Source organism: Canis lupus, chromosome 6, assembly GCF_003254725.2.
Source record: "Canis lupus dingo isolate Sandy chromosome 6, ASM325472v2, whole genome shotgun sequence".
Classification (NCBI taxonomy): Eukaryota; Metazoa; Chordata; class Mammalia; order Carnivora; family Canidae; genus Canis; species Canis lupus.
The window spans coordinates 62,092,699-62,118,848 of NC_064248.1; the positions used below are offsets into that span (position 1 = coordinate 62,092,699).

Consider the following 26,150-nt stretch of genomic DNA (forward strand, 5'->3'; position numbering starts at 1 on the left):
GCCCAACTCTTGATTTTGGCTCAGGTTATGATCTCAGGGTTGTGAGACTGAGCTTTGCATTGTGCTTTGCGCTGGGTATGGAGCCTGCTTAAGATTCTCATTCTCCCACTGCCTCTGCTCCTGCCCCCCACCCTTAAAAAAAGAAAAAGAAGACTTTACACAGTATATGCTTCACATACAGGCATGGATTTGCCTTATAATTTTAGGTTCAATTCATTGATAAACATTATGGAGTCTGCAGTAAAATCTATATTTTAAAGCTATTCATTATTCAATAACAGAGGTTTAAGGTAGTTTTTCCGATTCAAAAACATTTCAATCTCATTCTCAAAATATCTTGATAAAACTTTATCCCTACTAAGCCATCAAATTGCTGTATGATAAAATTAGGATATTCAGGGACGCCTGGGTGGCTCAGTGGTTGAGCATCTGCCTTTGGCTCAGGCCCTGATCCTGGGATCAGGGATCGAGTCCCGTATCAGGCTCCCTGCCTCTGCCTGTGTCTCTGCCTCTCTTTGTCTGTGTCTCTCATGAATAAATAAATAAAATCTTTTTAAAAAATTAGGATATTCGGTTTCTATTTTCACACACACACACACACACACACACAAAACCACACACTGGACCAGGTTGCAAGAATTGACAGAGTTCACTGTTGACACTACTGATTCATTAATACATGCTAGATTTGAGTATTTTCCTCAGTGTACCCGATGGTGAATAATACAATGAATATCCGTAGGTTTAAATACCTTATATTTTCACAAGTTTTGTAAACTTGTCCAATAAATCTTTTCCCAATGCATTGCTATCAATTTTATCACATTTTAGCAGATTCTACTTGAAGCTATACTGATTTAGTGTTTTAACTTCTTTGAAAATATTCTCACCGAGAGTCAACCTATAAACTATTCACATAGCTTAAGTTCTAGTAATATGTCATATCAATAAGTGATATTCTGTGCTGGGCTAACGAATGAACCACTCAAAAACTTTTTTTTTAAATTCCTTAATCTTTTTTTAAATTGAAATATAAGGGACATAGAATATTATATTACTTTCAGGTATACAACATAATGATTCAATATATGTATGTTGAGAAATGATCACTACAGTAAGTCTAGTTAATATCCACAGAATATTTTTTAAGGAAACATTAATCAGTTATTAGAGTTGTCGTGCAACCAGAATACAATACAGAAAGTTAGACTACAACACACATAATTTACACGTAGGCTATTTAAGTCAAAAGGTCCTGATGGACTGTACTGCCTCAGTATTTTCATTTTGAATACCTCAGACCATTACATTATAATTGGAGACTTTAGGTGAGTCAAAACATTACTTAAATATTTCACTTATTTGGGAAAGAAGCCCAGGATAACTCTCAAACCTGTCAACAGCAGCTTTCAGAACACCAATCCCTCCTACATATATTTAGCCTCTGGATGGATTTTTAGGAAATATCCCATTTTTTCCCCTTATCTATGTTATTTAGGGCACCAGGGGCAGCCCAGGAAGAACAGGACTGACTGGGTCTCCAGGTCCTCGAGGAGCCAAGGGGTCATCAGGCCTTCCGGGAAGCCCAGGGGTTCCAGGCCCAAAGGTACTTTAACATTTTCTTCTGATGGATGAGCAGCACTATTGACCTACATATTGTCCCTGAGTTCATTGGCTAGATCACAGGTTGGTAAAATTAATCGCTTTTAATAAATTTGACCGATAATAAAAATATCTTAGGAGGAAAAGGAAAGTGTGTGGCCTGGACATACTCATCTCCCGTGGTAACCACAGTGCATGTAATTTGCCAGAATGACTCATTAACTCAGTATTGGCAATGCTTTAAAAAATGCTACCTGAGTCATTCTGTTTCCTCTTCCCTCTCTGTCATCCACCTTCTCCTCCGAAAAAGAGAAATCTTTTTTACTTCCTGATACAAACTTTCTTAGATAAACTTCCTATTCCTCTGTATCTGAATCTCACCAACCAATGAATAAATCTGATAAGAGTGGAGCTTATTTCTTAGAATCAGAGTGACCATAATTAAATCTTGCATTCACATTCATTGAATGGAGTATTGTACATTCAAGAGGCTTTTTAAATCTGTTTTAGTGCTATCTCAATGCAGAATTGACCCAGACAACCAAGAGAGTAGTCCAGTGTCTGAAGCAATTTCATAAAAGCCTAGGATTAAGATGTTGGCACCATCATCATTATCACCTCTTAGTTTGATTTTCATAGTTCCACTTCTAAAGAATGTTCAGGTATTCTGACCCATATGGGTAAACTGGAAATGACCTATCCCTTTCCACTAAATTTCAAAGTAGCTGAGCAAATGCTAAAACTAGGAACTGAAATAAGATTCCTATCTCTAATGTATGAACTTGCAATAAAAAGGATCCATAGTTGTCAAGTTCCAAAGCTTTGTCTCCAGACAGTGAAGAATGATTTGCTAATCTTAAGGAATCTTTGATCAGAATCTATCAAGCATCATTTTTCATTAATCTATCTCTAAACTTCTCCAGATCCCTGCTTTTAGAAATGGTATGAAAATATTACAACTTTCATTTCAAAAATAAAAATAAATTTACAAAAGACTTAACTTTTACAAATAAAACAGTGGTGCTTAAGTATCTCTTTAAAGTGGAATTTAGGAGCTAAAGGGAATACATATCAAAGGGAACCTTGGAAAACAGGTAATGGAGATTTCTTAATGATAGGATTGGAAAGATAACCATGTCAAAAACGAAGGTTCACACTTCAGGAGACTCTGCTCTGTTTCTGATATCAGCTGAATCATCTCTGTATGGTAAGGAAAACAGAGCAAAATAATACCAATTCAAATAAAATACAAATCATATATAAACACCTTCCCTCACACACACCACCTCTCACCATTCTCTCTTTAGCCTCGCTATCTTCTTTCTAGTTTTTAAGTTCCCCCTTCTCTTTTCTTTCCACAGTTATGACCACAATCCCTGGAATTTTCATTCCCTGCTGCTATGCTTCTTGCTCATTATAATCAAATATTCCTTGCATAGAAAATATTGGTAGAGATAATGACGATACAGAATTTGATTTCCCCAGCGCCTCATACTATGCCTGAGGTTGGACCTGTATTTGGGTTTCATTTAAAAGCCAAAATATTTGTATATTCTAAAGGCTAGATCACCTTTCTTTTTTTGTCCATAGGGTGAACAAGGGCTACCTGGTGAACCTGGAATTCAAGGTAAAAGAGGTCACCGAGGAGCACAAGGTGATCAAGGACCATGTGGAGAGCCTGGTCTGAAAGGGCAGCCTGTATGTGTCAACTCAGAAATTCACTAAGTATCATTAGTCTACAGGCCAGAACACCATTGCACAATAATGATGATCATAATCTATTCACGTTGCAGGGAGAACATGGCGTTCAAGGTTTGACAGGTTTCCAAGGATTCCCAGGCCCCAGAGTATGTTGACATGACTTTTGCTTTTCATGAGAAAGATGTCAAAATACCAATATTTAGTTTCTGACTTGAGCTTCTGTATTTCTTAATCTGCAAAACTTCCATTGGTATAGTTATAAATTTGAGTATATTTTGGATATGTTAATTTTTTAAATGCTACGTAGCTATATATTTTCCTACCTATTTTATTTAATAACTTGCTTTTGTCCCCTCACATTTCATTGTCCCAAACATTTTATTTTGAAAATTCTCGAACAAACAGCAAACTTGAGAGAATGAGTGAGGACCCATATACCCATTACCTAGATTCTTCTGTAGCTTTTTACTCTACTTGCTTTATCATGTATCTATCTGTCCTCCTCTCCCTCCTTGAATTGATAGTGGTATACTTTAGATTCCATACTTCAGAACAATTCCTCCGTAGTTCTCCAGCATGTACATCATTAACTGTCCATTTACATTAACATTCCATTTTTTAAGAGCCGACTCTTAATAGATTATTACAAGATTATTTCACTTGTAAAATATTCATATAGAGTTAAAGATTTTTACTTTTATTTTTATCATATTTTTAGGGTCCTGAGGGAGATGCTGGCATTGTTGGAATATCGGGTCCTAAAGGTCCTATTGGACAGAGAGTAAGTATAAAGTCATTCTACTTGCCCAGAAATCATGATTCTTTGCAGATTGTAGGAATTAACATTAAGGACTCTAAGATTAATATACTCCCAATTAATAACTTAATAAAATGACTTTTAAGATAGAAACTCATTAGATCACATGCAAAGGCTCTCAGCCTTTTTCAGTTCATATATTAATTTGAGCAAAAGACCCCATAAACCACCCATTTTTCCAATTCTTACTTTAGAAAATATATATCAGAATTAATGTTGATACTGGATAATGTATTTATTAACTCACACTAGGAACAAAAACATAAAGCAGTTTCATGTTATAAGCACTAATACAACCAGAGACCAGAGACCACCCCATGCACCATTTGCAGGAGGCTTGCCTATGACCAGAGCTCCTCACACCATGCTTTGAAAAATATTTCCCAATAGCTGTGTTTTCCCAGCTCAGGGGTAGCTCTCCCTGGAGAGTGATGAGGGACTGCTTAAATAATTGCAAAGATTAGTGTCTGAAGAACTCCAATTAGCTGTTTAGTGCCTGGAATTGCAAACTGTCACAAATATAAAGAGGGATAGATAAGCCATCAGCAATTACTGGTTTTTGTTTGTTTTTGGTTTTTGTTTTGTTTTTGTTTTTCTCGACCACAGTCTCCTAGTTGATGAAATGATCTATAAAACTGAAAAAAAAAAAGAGCTATAAAATGTCCAACAATAATTTGACTGTAGCAGTAGCACCCCCTTGACTAATAGCAGCTACTAGGACAAGGATGGAGAGAGCATAGAGAAGGAGAGTGGTCCAGAAGCAGGAGAAAGGAATCTTGAAGAACTTTACAGCTGAAAACCACTGTCTTACACAACATATTAAAATGAAAAGTCAAATTTTTGAAATCCTACACCCCTTCCCCAACTCTTACGATAAATTATTTTCGGTAATACAAAGATTGGTGTTGTCATAGGAAATGTTTGTTTAAAGCCCTGCCTCAACATTTCTTCAGGTGCAAATTTATTAGTTTCTTTTATGATTTTTAAAGAACCATGGAAATTTGGTGCTTTTATATAAGGGCCAATTCTTGATTATCCACAGGTGGGTTATATGTAGACAGTCTTCTCTATAATAAATATTGCTTTTAAGTTCTTACATATATTAAGTTCCCTACTAATTAAATTCCTTCATTCTAGTTTTATTAAATTCTCAATTAATTAATCCTTTCTTGATATTGTCAAAGAGAAGTTGGCTGCCTGCCTAGTATCTGTCCTAAGCAGAATCTCACCAAATACTGGGTCTCTATAGGCCAGGATCTGAGCCTGTACTGCTTTGCAGCTCCAGAAATATTATCAGTTCACCAATAGTAAAGTTCTGGTAACTCCTCACAAATACTAATTTACAATTGCAGTTATCTCTTATTAAGTCATGATAGAGACAAGTGAAAAGTCATTATAAGTTAGTATTTAGCAAAAAACTATTATCTATCAGTGTTCACTTTGTGTCCCTTATATCACTTAATCCTGATAAAAAATCCTCTGAGAGATGCTATTACCTCCATTTTTCAGGTGGGAAAACTAAGTCACTTAAAGGTAATTTGCTCAAGGCCATATCTGGCTAGTAAGTAGAAGAGCCAAAATTTGAATCCACAGCTGATTGACCAAATAATGTATTATAAGGTTGTCTGCTAACTGCATAATTAGAATATAGAATGGATAGTAAGTGGCCTAGGAACTAATTCTTGCTCAATAATAAATACTAGACGATTAAATAAATTAATTGAAGTAGGAAATCTGGATTAATTATCCTTCATTTCAAAGATGTATTTATGTAGTTAACTGGTACCAACCATTAAAATCATAACACCTGAGTGTTAGTCGCCTGAGTGACTTAGTCCATTACGAGTCGTCGGACTCTTGATTTCATCTCAGGTCATGATCACAGGGTTGTAAGATCAAGCCACCCCATTGGACTCCATGCCTGCTTGAAATGCTCTCTCTCCCTCTTCCTCTGCCCTTCCCTCACCACCTCTCTCTCCCTCTCTAAAAAGATAAAAATAAATGATAAATAAAGTCACAACACTTTATCTTTTGGACACATTTAAATAAACATAGACAATTTTTTGCTGTTTGGTCTACTGTTCTCTAGAGTTCATGTATACCTCCATTTTTTTAACAAATCATTATTTTAGAGGCAGATCATGGTTAAGTTCATTGATGAAATTTTTATTAACTTTTTTTTTCAGTAATAAACCAGCCTAGAGCTTAAATTTGATTAGGTTAAAAAATCAACTCTCTTGATTTGATTATGGATCTTTCAGATTTGGATACCATATTTACAAATCATAACTTAAAGTCGGTCTTTGTATTTAAAAGTGATTCCAGCTGTGATGTACACCTGAAACTCATAGGATATTGTATATAAGTTGTACTTCAATTAAAAAAAATGATTTCCATACATAGTTTAAGAAGAGTTCACCAGGATTGAGCTTATTCAAGGTTATCTTTATAAACAATAACAGCCTATAGTTTCAAAATCATTTTTCACTTTTAATTCCAAAATGGCCCTATGACATAGGCATTCTTATTTAACAGATGGAGAAACTGAGCTTGGTCACATATAATGCTCTGTGTTTCTTTCCAATACCTTCTTTCAATTCCATGCTGCACGTCACTCAGACATCTCCTTCAATGTCTATAAAGATAGTTACTCAAAATTTTGTTCATCATTGTATGGAGTCTTCTTTATGTTAAGTAAGTACATTTGTTATGTAATTATCCACATGTAAAATGGCATCATTGAAGTTATCACCACATAAAAATTATAATGTTGATTTATCAGTTTGTTAGAAACTATACAGATGTAATTCTCCTGATAAGAATCTATGATAATAAACAGAATTGTGTCACATACTGCAAATCACAAGTACTATGATTTCTTCTGATGCTATAAGATTTTTATACTAAAGACTGGAATTATGCTAGCGTGGACTATTTTACCATTGTACAAGAAATTTTCTAGAATTTTTCTGCATTACACCCGCAATGAGACTGACTGATATTCTTTTACCCCAACAGGGAAACACTGGCCCCTTTGGCAAAGAAGGTATAATAGGCCCAACAGGTAGAACTGTAAGTTTGTTACAATATAGGTCTTCCTTTTCCTTTTCATATTCTTGTTTTTTCTTCTTTAATCCTATTTCTAGAGTAACCCAAAAAAGGATCACCCTGGGTATTTAAGAAGCCAAGGGCAAAAATAGTTGTACATTTTCACCTGCAAGGTGATTTCTGAGAACTTAGAGATTATATGTGTAAAGAAGGTATATGTAGTGAGGTAGACATTTTAAACTGGAGTTGAGAAAGGAAATTAGAACTAAAGCAGGAGAGAAGGGGCTGAGCATTAGTATAGAGGTGATCACTAAAGCAACAAAAAGAATTTTTTGAAGGAGAAAGCATAGCAGAAGAAAGGCAGACAGGCAAGATCTGAGGCCTTGTGCCACTCACTAAAAGGAAGGAGATAGTTGGTGGCAACACCAGGTAAAACAGAAAAGCACAAGGTTCAGATAGATGAGTTTCAAGAAAGGAGTAGTTAACAGTGATCTTTAAGAAAATAAATTATATTGGAAGATATAGTACAAACTTAAGTGAAGAAGGAAGTAGATATAAATATTCAATACCTTTTCTTGAATTCCTGCAGCAAACTTTTACAGTAGGTATTATTATTTCTATTTAAGACATGGAGAAACAGATTAAGTTTACAGAGATTCACCTAGTTATTCAAGGTAGAACAGCTAGTGAATTACAGAGGTGATGTTTCTTCCTTCAAGATCAGTGCTCTTTCTACCCCATTCAAGCTGCGTCTGGAGAGGAAACGGAGAAAGTTAGTAGATGCCAGTGCCTTTAGAAATTTGAAATTTGACTATGAAATACAACAGAAAAATAAGACAATGTGTTGGCAAAGAGGTTAGGGGAGAGTTTTACAATACTAACAGTAGTGTAAACATACAAGAGGAAGAACCCTGTAGGTAGGGACAAATTTGAAGAGGAAAGAGGTATTCCCTGCAGAGAATCAATATTTTGAATCATTTGGAAATGTTATTGTAGAGAGGCACAGAGTCTTAATATATAAACTGAAATACTTGGGGTATTAACTCATTCGATTTTATTTGATAAATTAGGGAAGAATTTCCTACCAAAACTGCTGAATTTTTTATTTTACAGAATGGAAAGTGTAACTCGACATTTCTCTAGATTCTCAGCATTTACCACTCAGCACTATGTAGTCTAAATGGGAGATTGTAAATGGAAGAATTCTCAGATTTTGGTGGGTGATTTTTCAGCCAGCTAAGAAACACATACTGTTGTGATTACTGAATGATTGTTCTCTGTCAAAACTGTGAAATTTTAATTGGTCAAGGAAACTATAATAAAAAAATGCCTCAATTAAAATATCTTTTGTTTATAGATAGTTCTTAAAGGTCTTTATAATATCCAACGTGCACATCAAATTTTTTCTATATTCCATTTTTTTCCATTCTAAGAAGAAACTTTTAAGAAAAGTTCATTGTGAAAGAATAAGCTCCTGAGAATGGCCAAAACTTTGTGGGAAAAAAAAATAGTGGTAGAGGATGAAAGACTTGCTTTTCCAAATAAGGAAACATTACTTTAAAGTCATTGTAAATGAAACTATATGGTAATGCAAAGGAATAAACAAATAGATGAATGCAAACAGGCTAGAGTCCAGAATTAGATCTCAGAATATAGGAATTTAATTATAACAAAAGTGATATTAAAAATATAAGAAAAATGGTACATCAGGATGATTTGGGCTATAAGTTAATAGGGGCCATGTATCGAACGGCTTTAATAATAAGGAAATTTATATCACATTATAGGAAGCCCAGAAATTGGAAGGGCTTTAGATTTGGTTAATTTAGTGACTCAATCATGTTATCCAAGACCAGGATGTTTCCATGTCTCTACTCTGCCTTCCTGAATGTTAGCTTCTAATTAAACTTATAGCAAGATGACTACAATTTCTCAGCAATTACAACCAGACATAATACCCAAAGTGGAAACTGATCTATAGCCCTATCATGGGAAAAAAATAAAGCTTTTTGTAGAAGTCTTCCATTGCATTTTTCCTCATGTCCATTGATCAGCCACATGCCCATTCCTATGCCAGTGACTATGCTAAGTATAGCTTAAGGGTTGGAAAAGACCTTTCATATAAGAAGGGAAATCTGAAAACTATATAAAAGAACAGAATATGTGTTTGCTTGAAAATTTTTAAATTTTGTCTGGAAAAAGATTCCATAAACAGAATTAGTATAAGCTGGGAAAGAGTAATTGCAAAAACATATAATGAGTTCATGTATAAAGAGCTCTTACAAGTTGGTATGAAAAAGATAGAAAACGCAATAGAAAATTGAAAAACAAATCCAAAAAGGTCAATAATTATTTGGAAATATGCTCTCCTAACTTATAGTCACAGAAATACAAATTAAAGTAATAATAAGATGCTACATATAATCTCTCAGAAGGGGATTAGGGAAAACAGTACTCTTGTTTAATCACTAGTAGATGTGAATTACAGGCTTCATGGAAAGATATTTGTTAAAATATAAGTGCATATACCCTTTAACCAATCAGTTCCACTTGGAGGAATTTGTGCCATAGAAATTAAGCACTCAGTACACTAAGGCAATTTTACAAAGATTTTTTTCACAGTAGTGGCAGTATTAGCAAAACGTGAAATCAAATGAAGGTTCCTCTGTAGAGGAATGGTTGCATAAACTTTGGCCTAACCATTTCATAGAATATTATGCAAGTAAAAAAAAAAGAATATTATGCAAGTATTAAAAACAATTAGTTATATCTAGTTCACCTGCCTTGTAGTTGCTTATGAAGTATTAAGTGTGAAAAATCCAATGTGTAGAAGAGTATACAATATGATATCAGTATTATAAAATGACCGATCACCTCATCATATATAAATATATTTGTCAATATTTTATTAGAAAAAAAGTTATTAAATGGTATCTACCAACTTGTTAACACTGGGCTGGAGGTGGAAGAGGGTATAAAAACAAGTTCTATAAAGATATCTTAAAAATTGGTTTTTCAAAGTTAATAACCTGGTTTAAAATGAGTTCAGAACAAGACAGGAAACACGAAAGAAGTAATATAAATGGTGAAATAATGAAATCGTATTCTTAGCCTGCAAGATTAACAAAGAATGGTAGTACATGGTATGTGTCAGAAGATCTGTACTCCCATATATTTCAGGCGTGCATGCAATTTCAAAGAAACTTTCTGGAGGACAATTTTATAAAGTATAAAGATATTTATCACTGTTATCATGACAAAATTAGAAATTATCTAACAGGAAATTCAACAAAAGTATTGTAGTTTAAAAAAAAGTATTGTAGTTTATTAAACAATACATAAGGATTATAATTATCTAGAGGAATGGGGATTAATATAAAAACATTCATAACATATTGTGAAAGTGTAAATTCAGGTTTTTGAAAAGATGAATGGTATTATCTCATCTCATTTAAATAAATAAATAAATAAAATACATGTATAATTTCTACAAGAATGAAAACAGAAAATTTTAAGACAGTATGTCCATCTAATAACAGACTCTACTTTCTCTTCAAGTGTACATGGAAAATCACCAAAATAGACCATATTTTGAACCAAAAAAATTTTTTACTGAACTTAAAAGAACTGAAGTCATATGAAGTATGTCCTCTGGCCATAATGGAATTAAAGTAAAAATCAGTGAACAGGAAAGATAATAAGAAAATCATGAGAAACTGCTAACTCTGGGAAACAAAGGATTGCAAGGGGAGGTGGGTGGGGGACGGGGTGACTGGGTGACAGGCATTAAGGAGGGTATAACTGGGTGTTATACTCTATGTTGACACATTGAACTTAAATAAAATAAATTTAAATTTTTTTAATTGAAAAAAAATCTCCAAATATGTGAAAATTAAAGCATGTACTTCTAAATAATCCATGGATCAAAGAAGAAATCTCAAGGAAAGTCAGAAAATATTTTGAACTGAATGTTCTGGTATGCAGTGTATCAGAATTTGTGGGATGAAGCTCAGAAGGAGGATTAGAAAGAGACAATGAAAGAAAAGGAGGACATCACCGTGGAAACAAGGTTTTCAAAGGCTGAGGGAAACAAATATTAGAATTTAATCTGATGACATCCCTTCTAAATTGCTCTGTAGTTGATTGTCAGGTCAGCTGCTTTGACTTACCTGAGTGCTTGTTATCCCTGTCTCACTTTGTGCAGAACATGATAAATCAATCAATCATTCTTGTTTGTGTTTTGTGTTGCTCACCTTAGGGAAAGGAACCTAGGATTTATATAAATTTGCTAAAGAAGTCTTGCTAGATAGAAAAAAACAAAAACAGAAGTTATCATGTTTCTGTGTGTAGCCTCAACTACATTTGGTAAATAACCGTCAGTAGCACTAAACAAACATTTCTCATTTTCTTGTAGGGACCCAGAGGTGAAAAAGGCTTTCGAGGTGAAGCTGTAAGTTTAAATTTGTGGCTATATTATCACTTGTCACTAGGCGATATAAATTCCATAAAAGCAAGGACCTTGTTTGTTTTTTTTCATTGTATGTCTCTGGTACTTATAAAAATACTGTATAAAAATAAAATTATAGTTTTCAGGAAGTAGAACTAATCTGTGCATAACATTGTAGTGAAACCTGATAACCCCTAACAGTGTTTAAGAACTTGCCAATCAAATTCTCCCCACACACTGTGTGAAAGGGCATATTTGCCTTGTTGGGCATCAGGCATCTGCTTTGTGAGCCCTCTACGCCGGTGCTGGAGTGAGAGCATTGCCAGGTCTCTGGCAAAGGTGGTTGACCCACTGTGTCCAGCCAGTGCCCACCAGGTGCAAAGCAGAAGCAAATCATTTGCTATAAATTGCAACCAATTACAAACAATTGTGAGAGGATGGACAGAAGGTACATAGCACATTCGGCCCCTAAATGGCTTATACTGACACTATTTCCTACTTTTCTGGGATTCCAGTTCTTCCAGGTTAAAGAGGATATTTTGTAAAGAGGCCACTTTCCCAACAGAGACCCTGCTGAGCTTACTAAAGCAGCAGCTTAAACAGAGGGCCAGCATAGAATAAAATGAAGGGGAGGGAAACCAAGTATAGAAGGCAAATAAAAATAAACTTAAAGTTTGCAGAAAAGTCTTGCCTAACAGATAATGAAGTTCCATTGACAGCTGACATTTTCACTTTTCACTGTAGGGTGTGCTTGGGGCTTAGAACGAGTAAGTTGCAGTTATATTAATTAGCTGAAGAAGGGAAATAAAGTGGCTTCAGATAGCCTAAGAATCCCCAGAGGGCATCAAAATAGATGTTTTTCTTTTTTTTTTTTTTTTAAAGAATGTATTTTTAAGTACTCTCTACACCCAGCACAAGGCTTAAGCTCACAATCCTGAGATCAAGCGACACATGCTCTACCGACTGAGCCAGCCAGGTGCCCCAAAATAGATGTTTTTAATCTGCAGAAGTGTGACCTTCATATTTTCTCAGCAGACCTACTCTAGCAGGAAGCAAGGATGACTGCACATAGTGAAGTCATATCCCCCAGGAAGAGTGAAAAGGGGAAAGGAGAAGTAGAGAGGTTTGGAATTAGCCCATTTTCCAGACTTGTCTGTCTCCATCTGCCTTCCTGACCTATTGTCTCTAACTACCGTGGCTGGAACATAAGCTTTTGTCAGCATTAGGAAACCTCAAGTTCCTATGACCACATCACAGGCATTTCCTATGAAAGAAAATTCAGTGGCCCTGATGGATTGCAAATTCAGCAGATTATGCCTGAAATTTTAGTTTGTGCTGATAGACATATGGCATCCAGAATAAAGCAGGTGGTGGCACCAGTCAGGCCATCCCTACATGGACAAAAGTAAAGCAGATTCAGAGAAGGCTTTCTCAGATCAGTGGTGTATCTGGGATCCGTGTCCTGGAAAACCCAGTTGAAATAGCTGGGATGTTTCAGCCCTGCCAGACTTCTATCCTCTGATCATCCCTTTCCTTGTTCTCATTGCTCTCTCTTCACTTCCTGGGTTTTGCAACTGTTTTTTCCTGCCCATGCGCTTTGCACTATTCAGGAAGTTGTAATTTAAAGATCATTTGCTCAAGGTAGACTTACTTACTGACATAGTTTATCCTCAACCCAACTGCCACCTATGGACATAATAACTAGTAATCAGGACCTAGTACAATGCCTGGAAAGTGTTCCTTGCTCTCTACTTCGATGTCCTCTTATCAGAGAGGCTTTTCCTGCCTAGCCTATAGAAAACAGCAGTGCTTCCATCTGCCTCGAGTCCCTATCCTTTCTTAACCTGTTTCCTTATAACCTAAAATACTACATATCTATTTGGGATTTTTGCTTATTATCTCTCTCCTCACTAGATTATGGGCTCTGGAACACAGACATTTTAGCTGTTGTTGTTGTTGGGGGTTTTTTTTTTGTATATATATATATATATATATATATATATATATATATATATACACACACACACACATTTGTATATATATACACACATTTGTGTATATATATACAATATTTAATATATAGTATTTAATATATAGTATTATATATATTATATATAGTATTATTTAATATATACATATTAAAGATTTTATTTACTTATTTGACAGCGTGCACAAGCAGGGGGAGCCACAGACAGAGAGGGAGAAATAGGCTCCCCACAGAGCAGGGAGCTGGATGTGGGACTCAATCCCAGGACCCTGGGAGCCACCCAGACACCCTCATCTGTTGTTGTTTTAGAGCTGTGTCCGCAACACCTAAGATAGTGCCTGTCTTATAGTTGCTGTTCAATAAATATTTAGTAAATTACTGGTGAATGAATTAGAAAACATTTGAGGTGTTGGGACATGATAGTTGTCTTTAAACATTTGAAAGGAAGAGAAAGAATCTGTATGAGTGACTCTCGAGGATAAATTTAAAATTTATTTATTGAATTGAATTTTCCATTTCTGTGCTTAGCTCCCCGAGAGACAGTGAGCTCCATGAGAGCATGAAGTATATTTGATACTCCCTAATTCCCAGCCTATCACAGAACCCAGCACATAATTAGCACAGAATAGATACTGTTAAGTAAATGGATGGAATGCTGAGGCTGATTTCAGCTCAACATGATAATGAGCTGTGCAATATAATAAAGAACGGCTTATTTACATATTTTTAGGAGAGAGCAGGAGCAAGAGGGGCTCCACACAGGGCTTGATCTCAGGACCCTGATATCACAGCCTGAACTGAAACCACAGTCACTCAACCGACTGTGCCACCCAGAGGCCCCGATAAGGAACTACTTTAAAACAATATAGTTTTACAAGATAATGCCTGTCAATAGAAGCCTAATGACTATCTTTCTGAGTTATGGGACTCATAGTCCTGCACTGAACAGGGAACTAGAATTCATACCTTTAAAGTCCCTTCCAGCTCTAAGAGTTTATGATTCTACATAAAAGAAAAATAAGTAGATCCCCCATAAAAGAACAAAGAAAGGCACAGAACATAAAGAAAAGTTCTTTAAAGTAGAGGCTAGTCAAGTCCTGTCAAGTCCGATTTCTATTTTGAATCCATGCACTTCTCTCATTCTTCATCACTGACACTGTTGTCCACATCGCCATGATGTCTCCCCTGGACTCCTGACTTCTTTGTCTTCTTTCCACTTTTCCCCACTACAATCCATTCTCTACATAGCAATCGACTGATGCCATTAAAGCATAAACCACATTATATCACTCACCTCTTTAAAACCTTCCTATGACTCCTTCTTGCAGAGAATGAAATCTAAACTCTCTACTTCAATCTACTAGGCCCTATAAGAAATAGCCCCAGTTTGCCCCTCTAGACTCATGATGTACACCTTTCCCCTTGCCACCATGCTGACTTTCTTTTCTTTGGAACATGCCTCCCTTTTACCTAGAAAATTCTTTCATCTACTCCTCACAAGGCTGGTTTTTAATCTCATTTTTCAGGTCTCTGCTCAACTATCATCTTTGAGAAGCCGTGCATGATCATTTAGTCATATTATTCCTGGTTATTCTCTTTCACAATATCCTGTTTTGTTTTCTTCATAGTAGTCAGCAGTATTTTACATTATTTTTCCATCTCCTCTGCTAGAATATAAACTCCATGAGAGCAGGGAACCTTGATACACTGGTTATCAGTATCCAGAAAAGAACCTACCACATATTACCTACATAGTAGGTAATATTTGAGAAATGAATTAATAAATAAATGAATACTGCTCCCTGAAATTAAAAGCTAACAGCTATTTTCAATTCTGGCTGGTAAAGCAGCATTTTCTGAGTTAACATACTTATTAGTCTTTTGCTCTGTGGATTACCATAGTTCTTTTCATAAATGACGTGCAAACTCCCAATCTCCAAGGTGGGGAGGGGACAAAGTGGTATTTAATATATGCAGTAAAACTCACTTTTGAAAAAAGGATTAACTGGCACATTCGAACTTACTGGTTTGTTCTGGTTTTTATTGTTGAATAACTGGTACTAAATATCTTTTTATCACTGCTTTCCCTTTGATTCCACTGTGATTTAAGGAACTTTTTAAAAATGATCTTTTAATTCCTAGAAATCATCTGCAATTAACTTCATAAAATGTACAATTAAATCATACTCTGTTTTCATCCTATGAAAAAGTTTATTTTAGTAACATTTCTGATACTCTCATTAGGGCTTCCTCAGTATATTCTGTATGTTTGTTTTCTTTAAGGGACTGGTTTAAATAATTGACTACCTAGAGACTTCTAGTTAACTATTATGTTTCCAAATATAACACTCTCAAAGGGCTCAGCCTCAAATAATACCAGTACATGGGGCACTTTTGTGGGTTTTTTTTTTTAAGATTTTATTTATTTATTCATGAGAGACACACACAGAGAGAGAGAGAGAGAGGCAGAAACACAGGCAGAGGGAGAAGCAGACTCCATGCAGGGAGCTCGACGTGGGACTCGATCCCGGGTCTCCAGGATCAGGCCCTGGGCTGAAGGCAGGCCTAAACCGCTGAGCCCCCCGGGGCACTTTTGAAATGAACTTTTATTAGCCAAGATCTGTTGTATTGAGACAAATCTGATATTTCACTCTTCATACAAACATCAGAAATACAAGAATCTATCAAGTGGGCTTTATAAATCTTATTTTTAAATCTTCCATGAAACTGGCATTATAATTTATAAAGCTATGCCATTCTTACCAATGTATAAAGCTATGCCATTTTACACCAAGACCAAATTATGATTCAGAGCCTTAAAAAAAAGGTTACAGCTCATTATACAATATATGAAAAGTATCCCCTTTAAAATAAATTTGGGTTTCTTGGCTAGGAGGCTTTATATCTTCTACAATATAACATTATAAACTCTAGTGTTGGTCCTAAATAGGTCCTCTCTACTGCTGAGAAAGTTGTTTCTGTATTGCCATATATGAAAGAATGCCTTTTTCCCTTTTATTCCCTATTTGCTCCATATCTGCCTGCCTATGGACTATTTTAGAAATAAGTCCCTGGACTCATATACACCCTAAACTAAGCCAGAGTTCTAAGACACCCTAAGAAGACTTCCTGGCAGATAGCATGTAGAATTCTCTTCACCTGCTTCAAAACTATCATGTTAATGGCAGATCAATCCCAAAAAGTTAAAAAGTCCATGAGACACCAATTTTAGAGCATGATTAATTTATGAAGTAAATAATGCAGAAATTATTACCAGAAATAATAGATAGAATTAGTAAAAAAAAAAAAAAAAAAGAAAGAAAGAAAGAAAGAAAAGAAAAGAAAAATTAACTCATAACAAAAATAATTTCCTAGTGTCAATCATCTGAAAAGGATTTTTTTAAATATTTTATTTATTTATTCATGAGAGACAGAGAGAGAGAAAGGCAGAGACACAGGCAGAGGGAGAAGCAGGCTCCATGCAGGGAGCCCGATATGGTACTCGATCCCGGGACTCCAGGATCACGCCCTGGGTCGAAAGCAGGCACTAAACCACTGAGCCACCCAGGCGTCCCTGAAAAGGATTTTGATAAAATGTCATGACTTGAATATATTGCTTAAAGCCACAGAAGTAGAAAAAATAGAGACTCATCTCAGCATTTGAAATTTTAGATTAGCTGCCTCATTTTTATAGCATATTATTTAATGAAAATCAAAAAGTGTTGAAGAATACAATTGACATTTTTTCACATATTACCTCTAAGTTCACATGTTTCAGTTTTTTATTAGAATTGTCTTATTTGCCTCCAATTTGAAAGTGAGGAAGATGCATTAAAAGGAAAAGCTAAGTTATAGGGAAATATGTCCTAAATATTAACAAATTAAGAATTTAAAGCATATGTATATGATTCTTTTTTAAATTCATATAGTATAATTCTTTAAAATAAAAAATTAGTAAACTTTTAATTCAAGTACATACTTCCTTACATTCATACACACTTCAAATTTAAAATTTCCAACTTGTATACATGTGGTCACTTTCTTTCTTCAAATACAAAATATGAAGAAGAAAATTGATAAAATCTTTGAAAATCACAATGTAAAGTGAATTTTAGAGATTTATCTTCACCAAACCTTGTTACAACTGAGATATCTGAGATCCAAATATGTGGCAACAATTCAAGGACATACAGTTAATTGGATACAGAGATAAAACCAGAACCCAGGTCTCCCAATTCCCACACCACTGTGCTTTTTTATTTATTATAGTAGTTCTCAGAAAATAAGCTTCAGGAGCCACTTGGGTAAGAAGATGATGATAGATAGATAGATAGATAGATAGATAGATAGATAGATAGATAGGTGATAGATCACTCTCACCTGCCATTTATTTGGCAGATTCCACAAGTAGATTCCTAATTTGTAGTTATTCTCTGTGCCTTATTATTCACTGAATCTATCCTAATCACATTACTTCTAATAAACCTTATTTAATATTACTAAATTCCCAATTAAACCCTCTAGATGAGTGACTCTCAACCAGGAATCATCCCCCCTCCCTAACACACACACACACACACACACACACACACACACACACACCACAGAAGACATTTGGCAATATGTGGAGATATATTTGGTTGTCACAACTAGGGAAAAGTGAGAGTTGCTAGTTGCACCTAGTGAGTAGAGACCAGTGATGCTGCTAAACATCCTACAATGCAAGCTTCTCAATTTACAAATGAGAATAAGGAAGCTCTCTATATCTAAGCCAGCATAAAGTAAAGATTATGAAACTAAGTCAAGATTGCATTTACATAAAGGCAAAGTCTAACATGCTCAGGTTCTAGAACATGAACTTACGAGTATTTTTCAGAGTAAGAAAAAATGTTACCTTTGGAGGATCAAATGTAAATTCTGGGACTAAATGGAAAGACAGTCTAGTTCCAATGGTAGTGCTTTGACTATGGCCAAATAATCACTATAACCATTCACAGTATTTACCATTTACATTATTCCCTTTAGGAAACTAACATAGACAATCATAATTTTATTATAGACTTCTTTTATTATAAACCACTTTAGTTTATAGTATCTAGAGAGAGAGAATCACTTTTCTTATTAGTGAGCTAAAGGAATAGAAAAGAACTAATAAGTGTTATGTTGTTGAATAATATTTTGTTTTACTTGGCTAATTGCCGCATTCTATGTAGTTGTTTTCTTAGGGCTGTCTTGCCCTGTCTTGTTTGGTTGCAAGTATGTCATTTGATCATATTTGTGATGACCTGACTTGTTTTGAGTAACAAGCTAAAAAGAAATCAATAAAATGAACAATAGAAATAGTTTCTTCTTTCTATGATAAATCCCTCTTTCAAAGTCAAAGATTAATGTTTTGTCCTGAACCACCAGTGAGACTGCAAATGTCAGAAATATGCTAAGTGGGGTGAAATGTCAACTGTTTATTTTTACAATGTTGTTCCAGAATGGAGGAACTTACATAGCCAAAATCATTCTGAGCCTCTCTATATTTAAAAGCTATCTCCAGGGACACCTGGGTGGCTCGGTGGTTGAGTGTCTGCCTTGGCTCAGGGCGTGATCCTGGGTTCCGGGATCAAGTCCCAGATCAGGCTCCCTGCGAGGAGTCTGCTTCTCCCTCTGCCTATGTATCGGCATCTCTCTCTGTCTCTCTCATGAATAATAAATAAAATCTTTTTAAAAATTAAAATAATAAACGCTATCTCCAACATGACATTTCCAGAATTTATCTTGCAGTTTCTGAGGTAGAAATTTTGTACATTCTTTACTTTAGATTGTAATCATAAGCCATGCAAACTAAGAAATGTCCAGCAGGCATGGTACTGGAGTACACTATCCTTTTTTAAGTTGCTATTGCTTTCTTTAATTCCCCCAGGATATTTAGAATCAACAGCTCTGGCAGTACTTAATATAAGTCAAGCCTAATGGTGCCTGGGTGGCTCAGTCAGTTAAGCATCTGCCTTCGGCTCAGGTAGTGATCTCAGGGTCCTGGGACCGAGCTCCACATCAGGCTCCCTGCTCAGCGGGACTCTGCTTCTCCCTCTCCCTTTCTGATCTCTCTCATTCTCACTCTCTCAAATAAATAAAAATAATTTTAAAAATCAATATTATTCAAATCTCAACTGAAGATAAATTGTGTTCTATCATCTTTTAACCATAATCTGAATTTGACTCAATGTCATTTTACCATTTGGTTGACCATCAAGTAAGTGAAATTTTGAGTAGACATTCTCTTTTTTTTAAGATTGTATTTATTTATTTGAGAGAGAGTGTGTGTGTGCACAGCAGCAGGGAGGGCAGAGGGAAAGAGAGAAGCAGACTCCCTCCTGAGCAGGGAGCCCAACATGGGGCTCAATCCCAGAACCCTGAAATCATGACCTGAACAGAAGTCACATGCTTAACTGACTGAGCCACTCAGGTGCCTCTTGAGCAGACATTCTTAACAGTGATTACTATCGTTTCATTTCGAGAAATGTCAACATAACTTTTCACATTTTACTAATGCATTTTTAACTATTCTAATTTCTAAATTAATACTAATTGATTCTAACATTATTCATTCATTCAATAACAATTTTCAAACACCTACTACAAAGTAGACACTATTCTTGTTCCAGAAAATGGAAAGGTGACTAAGACACTCTTAAGGGTTCCTAGGGATTTTCCACTGTTATGTACTAGGGAATGCAGAGGCAATTAGTGGAGCAGGAGGAAGGTGGCCGGGGAGGGGTAAGCAAGGTGAGTATAGAGTTTTAAAGGCTGGACTGGATGAGGAACTAGAGTTAAACAGAGAGAGAAGGTAAGGAAGAGCATTCCTGGTCAAGGAAATAGCACATGTAAGAGAACACATGTGTGAAAGAACTTTTTAAAAATTCAGACACCTACAAGTAATTAGTTATAGATGAAACGTAGGATGTCTCGGGGAGAGTAAATACAGGTGAGGCCCAGATCTTGAAGATGAGGCAGGGTGTACATTGATTAAGAATGTATACTTTTATATTCAGCTGACTTAGATTTTAATCCTAGCTCTAACCTGTATTTGCTTGTTGCCATTTTCTTAACTCTAAAATGGAAAGAAAGCACACAACACGGTATACAGTTCTCACAAAGTGAGCACACAATGTGGCATGTAATAAGTTCTCAATAAATGGTAGCTATCACTGTTAGGAAGTTCATAACTTATGCTCTAGATGAAAAAGAGCCATTGAATAGTGTAAAGCTAAATAATAACCTGATTAGATTTCCATTTATAAGTAGAATGTAGTTAGCATAGTAAAGAGAATAAAGTCAGATGTCAGATTAGGAGTCCGGGCAAAATGTGATGTCTCTGCTAGGGTTCTTATAACAAATTGCCATAGACTGGATGGCTTAAACAACAAACATTATCCAGATCAAGGTAATGGCAGGTTCAATGTCAGGTGAGGGTCCTCTTCCTTGTCTGCAGACAGCATTACAGGATATGCTGTATCCTAATATGGTAGAAAGAGAGATGATATCTCTTTTGTCTCTTCTTAGAAGGTCACCACATTCATAAGGGCCCACATGATCAGATTACCTCCCCAAAACCTCACCTCCAAATGCCATCACATTGGAGATTAGGGCTTTCACATGTGAGTTTTTGGGGGGGACACAAACATTCAATCTATAGTATACGATTAACACTAAACTAAGGCAGTTGCTATGAAAGATGGAAAAATAGTATTTTGGAGAGATTTGGAGGTCAGTTCAGGAGTAGTAGATAGCTAAATTATAGGTAGATGTTGAAGGAAAAGGAGGTGTCTAAGAACACTAAAGTTTTCATCTTTGCTGATAAAGTGGATGGTAAATAGAAATAACAGGAAAAACATACTTAGGCAGTAATAACATTTTTAAATGTTAAATGTTATGTTTATAATTGTTTATTAAAATGAAAACATTCAGTTTCTATTAATATCAATAGAACATGAAAGTAAATACCCAGCTTGTTCACGAATGTGTGTGATAGTTGAATGCAAAGAGCAAATAACTTCAAAATACTAAAACAGTTTTGACTCTTATGACCTGCTGCACATGAAAGGCTGAATCTTCGTTGTCTTGTTTCTATCAAACCAAAAGCATAAGATATACATATTGTGCTTTGTCTCCATTTCTTCTAGGGTCCTCAAGGGCCAAGAGGTCAACCAGGGCCTCCAGTGAGTTTATTTACATTTATATCTGCTTACTGTTGATGTTTATATGCTTGTCTGGTTTGAGATCTCTACTGAAAAATTCTTTTTAAAATTTGTTATATTATAGGGTCCACCTGGAGCACCAGGCCCAAGGGTAAGTTTTCCTGGTTTTGTTTACTTTATCTTAGTATATTACATTAACACTTTTTAAAGCTTTTTCTAGCTCCCTATTAAAAGTGTTTCTCCTCCCTACCTCTATCCTTTTTGCTAATCTGATATAGAGTCTTCCCAGCTAAAATAACAAAATCTAAACCTAAACTTCTTGTCTCTAAAATGAGGATGATCTCATACTTTCTTGGGTGGATTTGAGGGTTTTTTTTTTTTTAAGATTTATTTATTTATTTGAGAAAGAAAGGTGGGGGAGGGGCAGAGGGAGATAGAAAATCTCAAGCAGACTTCCCACTGAGTAGGGAGCCCAATAGGGGGCTCAATCCCATGACCTTGAGATCGTGACCTGAGCCAAAAATCAAGTGTTGGAGGCTTACCTGACTGAGCCATCCAGGTGCCCCTTGAGTTTTAAATAAGTAAAGCACATAGCACAATGTCTGACACAGTAAGTGCTCATAAATACTAACTCCCTCTATTTCTTCCCACTTCAACTTCTGGCTCTCCTTTTTTAAATGTTTCTTTTCAGGGACACTTGGGTGACTCAGTGGTCTGCTCAGGTAGTGATCCCGGGGTCCTGGGATCAAGTCCCTTATTGGGCTCCCTGCAGGGATCCTGCTTCTCCCTCTGCCTATGTCTCTGTCTCTCTCTGTGTGTCTCTCATGAATAAATAAATAAAATCCTTAAAATAAATAAATGGGTGGCTCAGCGGTTTAGCGCTGCCTTCAGCCCAGGGCCTGATCCTGGGGACCCGGGATCGAGTCCCACATTGGGCTCCCTGCATGGAGCCTGCTTCTCCCTCTGCCTCCTGTCTCTGCCTCTCTTTCTCTCCCTCTCATTAATAAATGAATAAAAATAAATAAATAAATAAATAAATAAATAAATAAATAAATAAATAAATAAATGTATGTTTTCCTTTTCTACCAACCAGTAATCCACCTTTTAGGTGTAACATGAATCCTTTTCAGTTGCCAGTGGCTGTGGAAGCCCTCAGACTTAACTATTTGCTTGTTATCTGTAACAGCCCAGAGCTTGCTACCCTTATCTTTGAAACAATGCTTCCGTTGCCTCATTATTAACTGTTATCCCCTGGCTTCTCAAGTTCCAAGTTTGATTTCCCACATGCTTTGCATTCCCTCTCATACTTAATAATCTATTTGTCTTCCTGCTTCCTGTAAGAGGTCTCCTTCCATCCCCAACCTTCACCCATGCCCCACCCCTACAGCAGCCTGGTCAAATACAATGGTCCTTGTTTAGATTTCCTGCCTAAAAAAGATCTCCTGTTGGCCACATTATCCCAAACAATGTCTAGTCCTATGCCTTCTAGCCTTACTTATTTCCACATGCTGCTCTAGTGTCATTTGGATCTCTGACAGTTCTAGTTGGTGGATCACTGTGGTCTATTCTCAGCAGGCTAGAAACTCTTCATTCCTTTCAGCTTTTCACCAGGGCAAAGAGTAACTTTCAAGCAAGATGCCACAGGAAGATTATCCCCTTGGAAACAGGAGATTCATGCTCCATGATTTAAAAAAATTACCCCCCCTTTCTGGCTATCAAACTAGGAGATTGAAACCTTCCCTGGCATGAACATCAATGGGAATGCCTTTCTTTAATCTTCAATTATTCTCTACTTCCATTCTTCCTCCCCCTCCACCCTCACCCACCCCCACACCTGGATCTCCACAAAGCACGGGTTACAAATACCTTCATCAGTTTTCTTCTCATTTTACAATGACTTTGACATAACTGCCTTCCTAAGAAAGAATAAGTCCTAAAAAATCACTCGCAGACTAGAGGTGATTGGTGAAAATTTTCACATTGAAATACCAAATTTTGTGGCACCATAGCCCTTCTCACTTAGAAAATGTTTGCATGTGTTCCTATACAGCCAAAATGAAGTAATACGAGAGTTTTTTGCTCTGAACAAAATGTGGATAAGAATATATACTTTGAGAAATTATTAGGATTAAATAAGAAAATATATGTGCTTGTCGCATTGTAGATACTTCATAAATGTTAGTTTCTTTATCTCTTCTTTCTTTCTTTCCTTTTTGTCTTCCTTCTTCTTGGCCAATATGAAAGCTGGTTTTTTAGTATTATCTTTCCAGGATTTGCACAGTCCATTGTAGCAAAGTGGCAGTTTAACCCTGAGAAGATGACTTCTAGAGCAGAAATCTAAGTGTCAATGAGAAAACACCTGCATAATTCTTTCTAAGGTCAACATATGATCATATCTTCTTTGAAACTCTTCTTAATTTCTTCTCATCACACTGTAAGGTAGAACTGATCACTTCCCCTTGTTATTGATAATCATTTTCATGCCAGTCTGTTTCTATTATGAGATTGTGAACTCTCTGAAGGTGGAAACCATTATTTAATTTCTTTTCCATTCAAGCCCTTAATAGGTGTCTGTTGAGTGAACAAAAAGCAAGTTCATCTCTTGGAAAATTTCAGTGGGAATCCTCCAAGATAGAATATTTCACTTGGAGGGAAATAATGTCTAGAATTGAAGAGTATCATAGAATTAGAGATAGACAATCTCTTTGTAGTTTATTTAGCAATTATTTGGGACTGACTTGTGACTCATTAGTGGTTTCTTAAGACCAGTTTAGTGAGTCTTATTCATAATTCTTTTGAAATGAAATGAAATAGAAAAAAATGTGGGGAGTAACTGCTTACTGGGTACAAGGTTTCTTTTAGAGGTGAGGGAAGTGCTCCAAAATTAAATAGTGCTGATGGCTACATGACATAGTGAATTACTAAAAGCAACTGAATTGTGTACTTTAAAAATGATTAAAATGGTGGATTTTATGCTATGTGAATTTTACTTCAATAAAAAAAGAAAAAAATCAGTATATCAGCCCTAGTAAGAATAAATATTGTAAAACTATTCAATTAAATGACTGTATTTTTGTATGAACCTTATTATGAAGTAAAAATATATTTCTTACTATGGGCCAAAATAAGTTTGAAAACCTCAACTCTAGTTTAATTTCCTCTTTTTAAGACCTAGAAGTAAAGTAACTTGCCCAAGTTCCTAAGAATAGCTAAACAGAAGTGTTTCTGGAAAAGGCATATATATTGATGGTGCTTTTGAGTTTGAGGATATTATCACAGTGATGGCCAGCCATCAGTGCACATGGTAAAATATTTAGAAACTAACAAATCTACAATAGAATGCCAAAGTTAACCAAAAATGATTGGTGGGGTAAAAGGAAGAACAAGATGAGTATGTGTGCTGGAGTGGGGGTGGAAACAGTAATCACTAAAAATAATTGGGAAAAGAATTGTGAAGATTTCATTCCCCCAAGGTATAATGAATCCTAGTTCCCCTCATAGTGCCAACAATCTGATTACTTCTTATTCTCTATATTTCTATTTTATGTGCATGTTTTTGTGAACTTTAAGTGATTTTCATGTGAGAACGTGTTCTCTCTAACAAAAACACATTGAGGGAGCTACTGCTTTTGGATTCCATCCCTGCACCTAATGAGAGTTTTACACTCAGATGTGGGCACTTAGATGTTGCTGAATAACTTCCCCAGCAAATCCTTTTAATATGTGCCAGGCATGAGTTAGGCTTTAGGATTATGCTGGGAATTATGCAGATATGTGTATTGCCAAGAACATTTATGGGTGACCAAGTATTATGACATTTCTTTTCTTTCCAGTGCCTGTTAGGAGGGGGTAAAAAAGCCTTTTTTGTTAAGTTGACATTTAAAATTGCTAGTACCTTACTATGCATTAAGTCACATATTCTACACTATTAACGCACTAAAAGTCATTGTATTCTTCATTGCCACACATTCACAGGAAATAAAGTATGGTCGTTTTACTTAAGAATATTCATCTAAGTCTTCTGTTGATGGGTATTTGCTTCCAATCTTTTGCTAATACAAACACTACAAATGTCCAGTTCATATTCTTCCATTTTGCAGAATATTTATAGGACTAATTCCCAGCAGTGGGATGGTTCAATGTAAGGGATAATGAGCATATTTATTTATTATTGTTGTTAATTTGGGTACGATATACATAACATAAATTTATCATTTTAATCATTTTAAGTATATTGTTCAGTGACTTTAAGTACCTTCACATGTTGTGCAACCATCTCCACCACCCATCTCTAGAACTTTTTCGCTCTTTCAAAACTGAAACTCTGTACCCATTAAATAATAATTCCTCACTCCTCCCTTC

The 26,150-nt window shown here is 35.7% G+C and overlaps 1 protein-coding gene across 4 annotated transcripts in view; it reads left to right on the top strand.

Moving 5' to 3' along the window:
- Nucleotides 1-26,150, top strand: part of COL24A1 (collagen type XXIV alpha 1 chain) — a 387,744-nt gene that overhangs the window by 340,427 nt on the left and 21,167 nt on the right. For all 4 annotated transcript variants that reach the window (XM_025417772.3, XM_025417773.3, XM_025417774.3 and 1 more), the window contains 8 exons: nt 1,499-1,606; nt 3,193-3,300; nt 3,396-3,449; nt 4,022-4,084; nt 7,139-7,192; nt 11,583-11,618; nt 21,774-21,809; nt 21,913-21,939. In XM_025417772.3, coding sequence (XP_025273557.3) covers nt 1,499-1,606; nt 3,193-3,300; nt 3,396-3,449; nt 4,022-4,084; nt 7,139-7,192; nt 11,583-11,618; nt 21,774-21,809; nt 21,913-21,939 — 486 coding nt within the window. The remainder of the gene's footprint in view (nt 1-1,498; nt 1,607-3,192; nt 3,301-3,395; nt 3,450-4,021; nt 4,085-7,138; nt 7,193-11,582; nt 11,619-21,773; nt 21,810-21,912; nt 21,940-26,150) is intronic.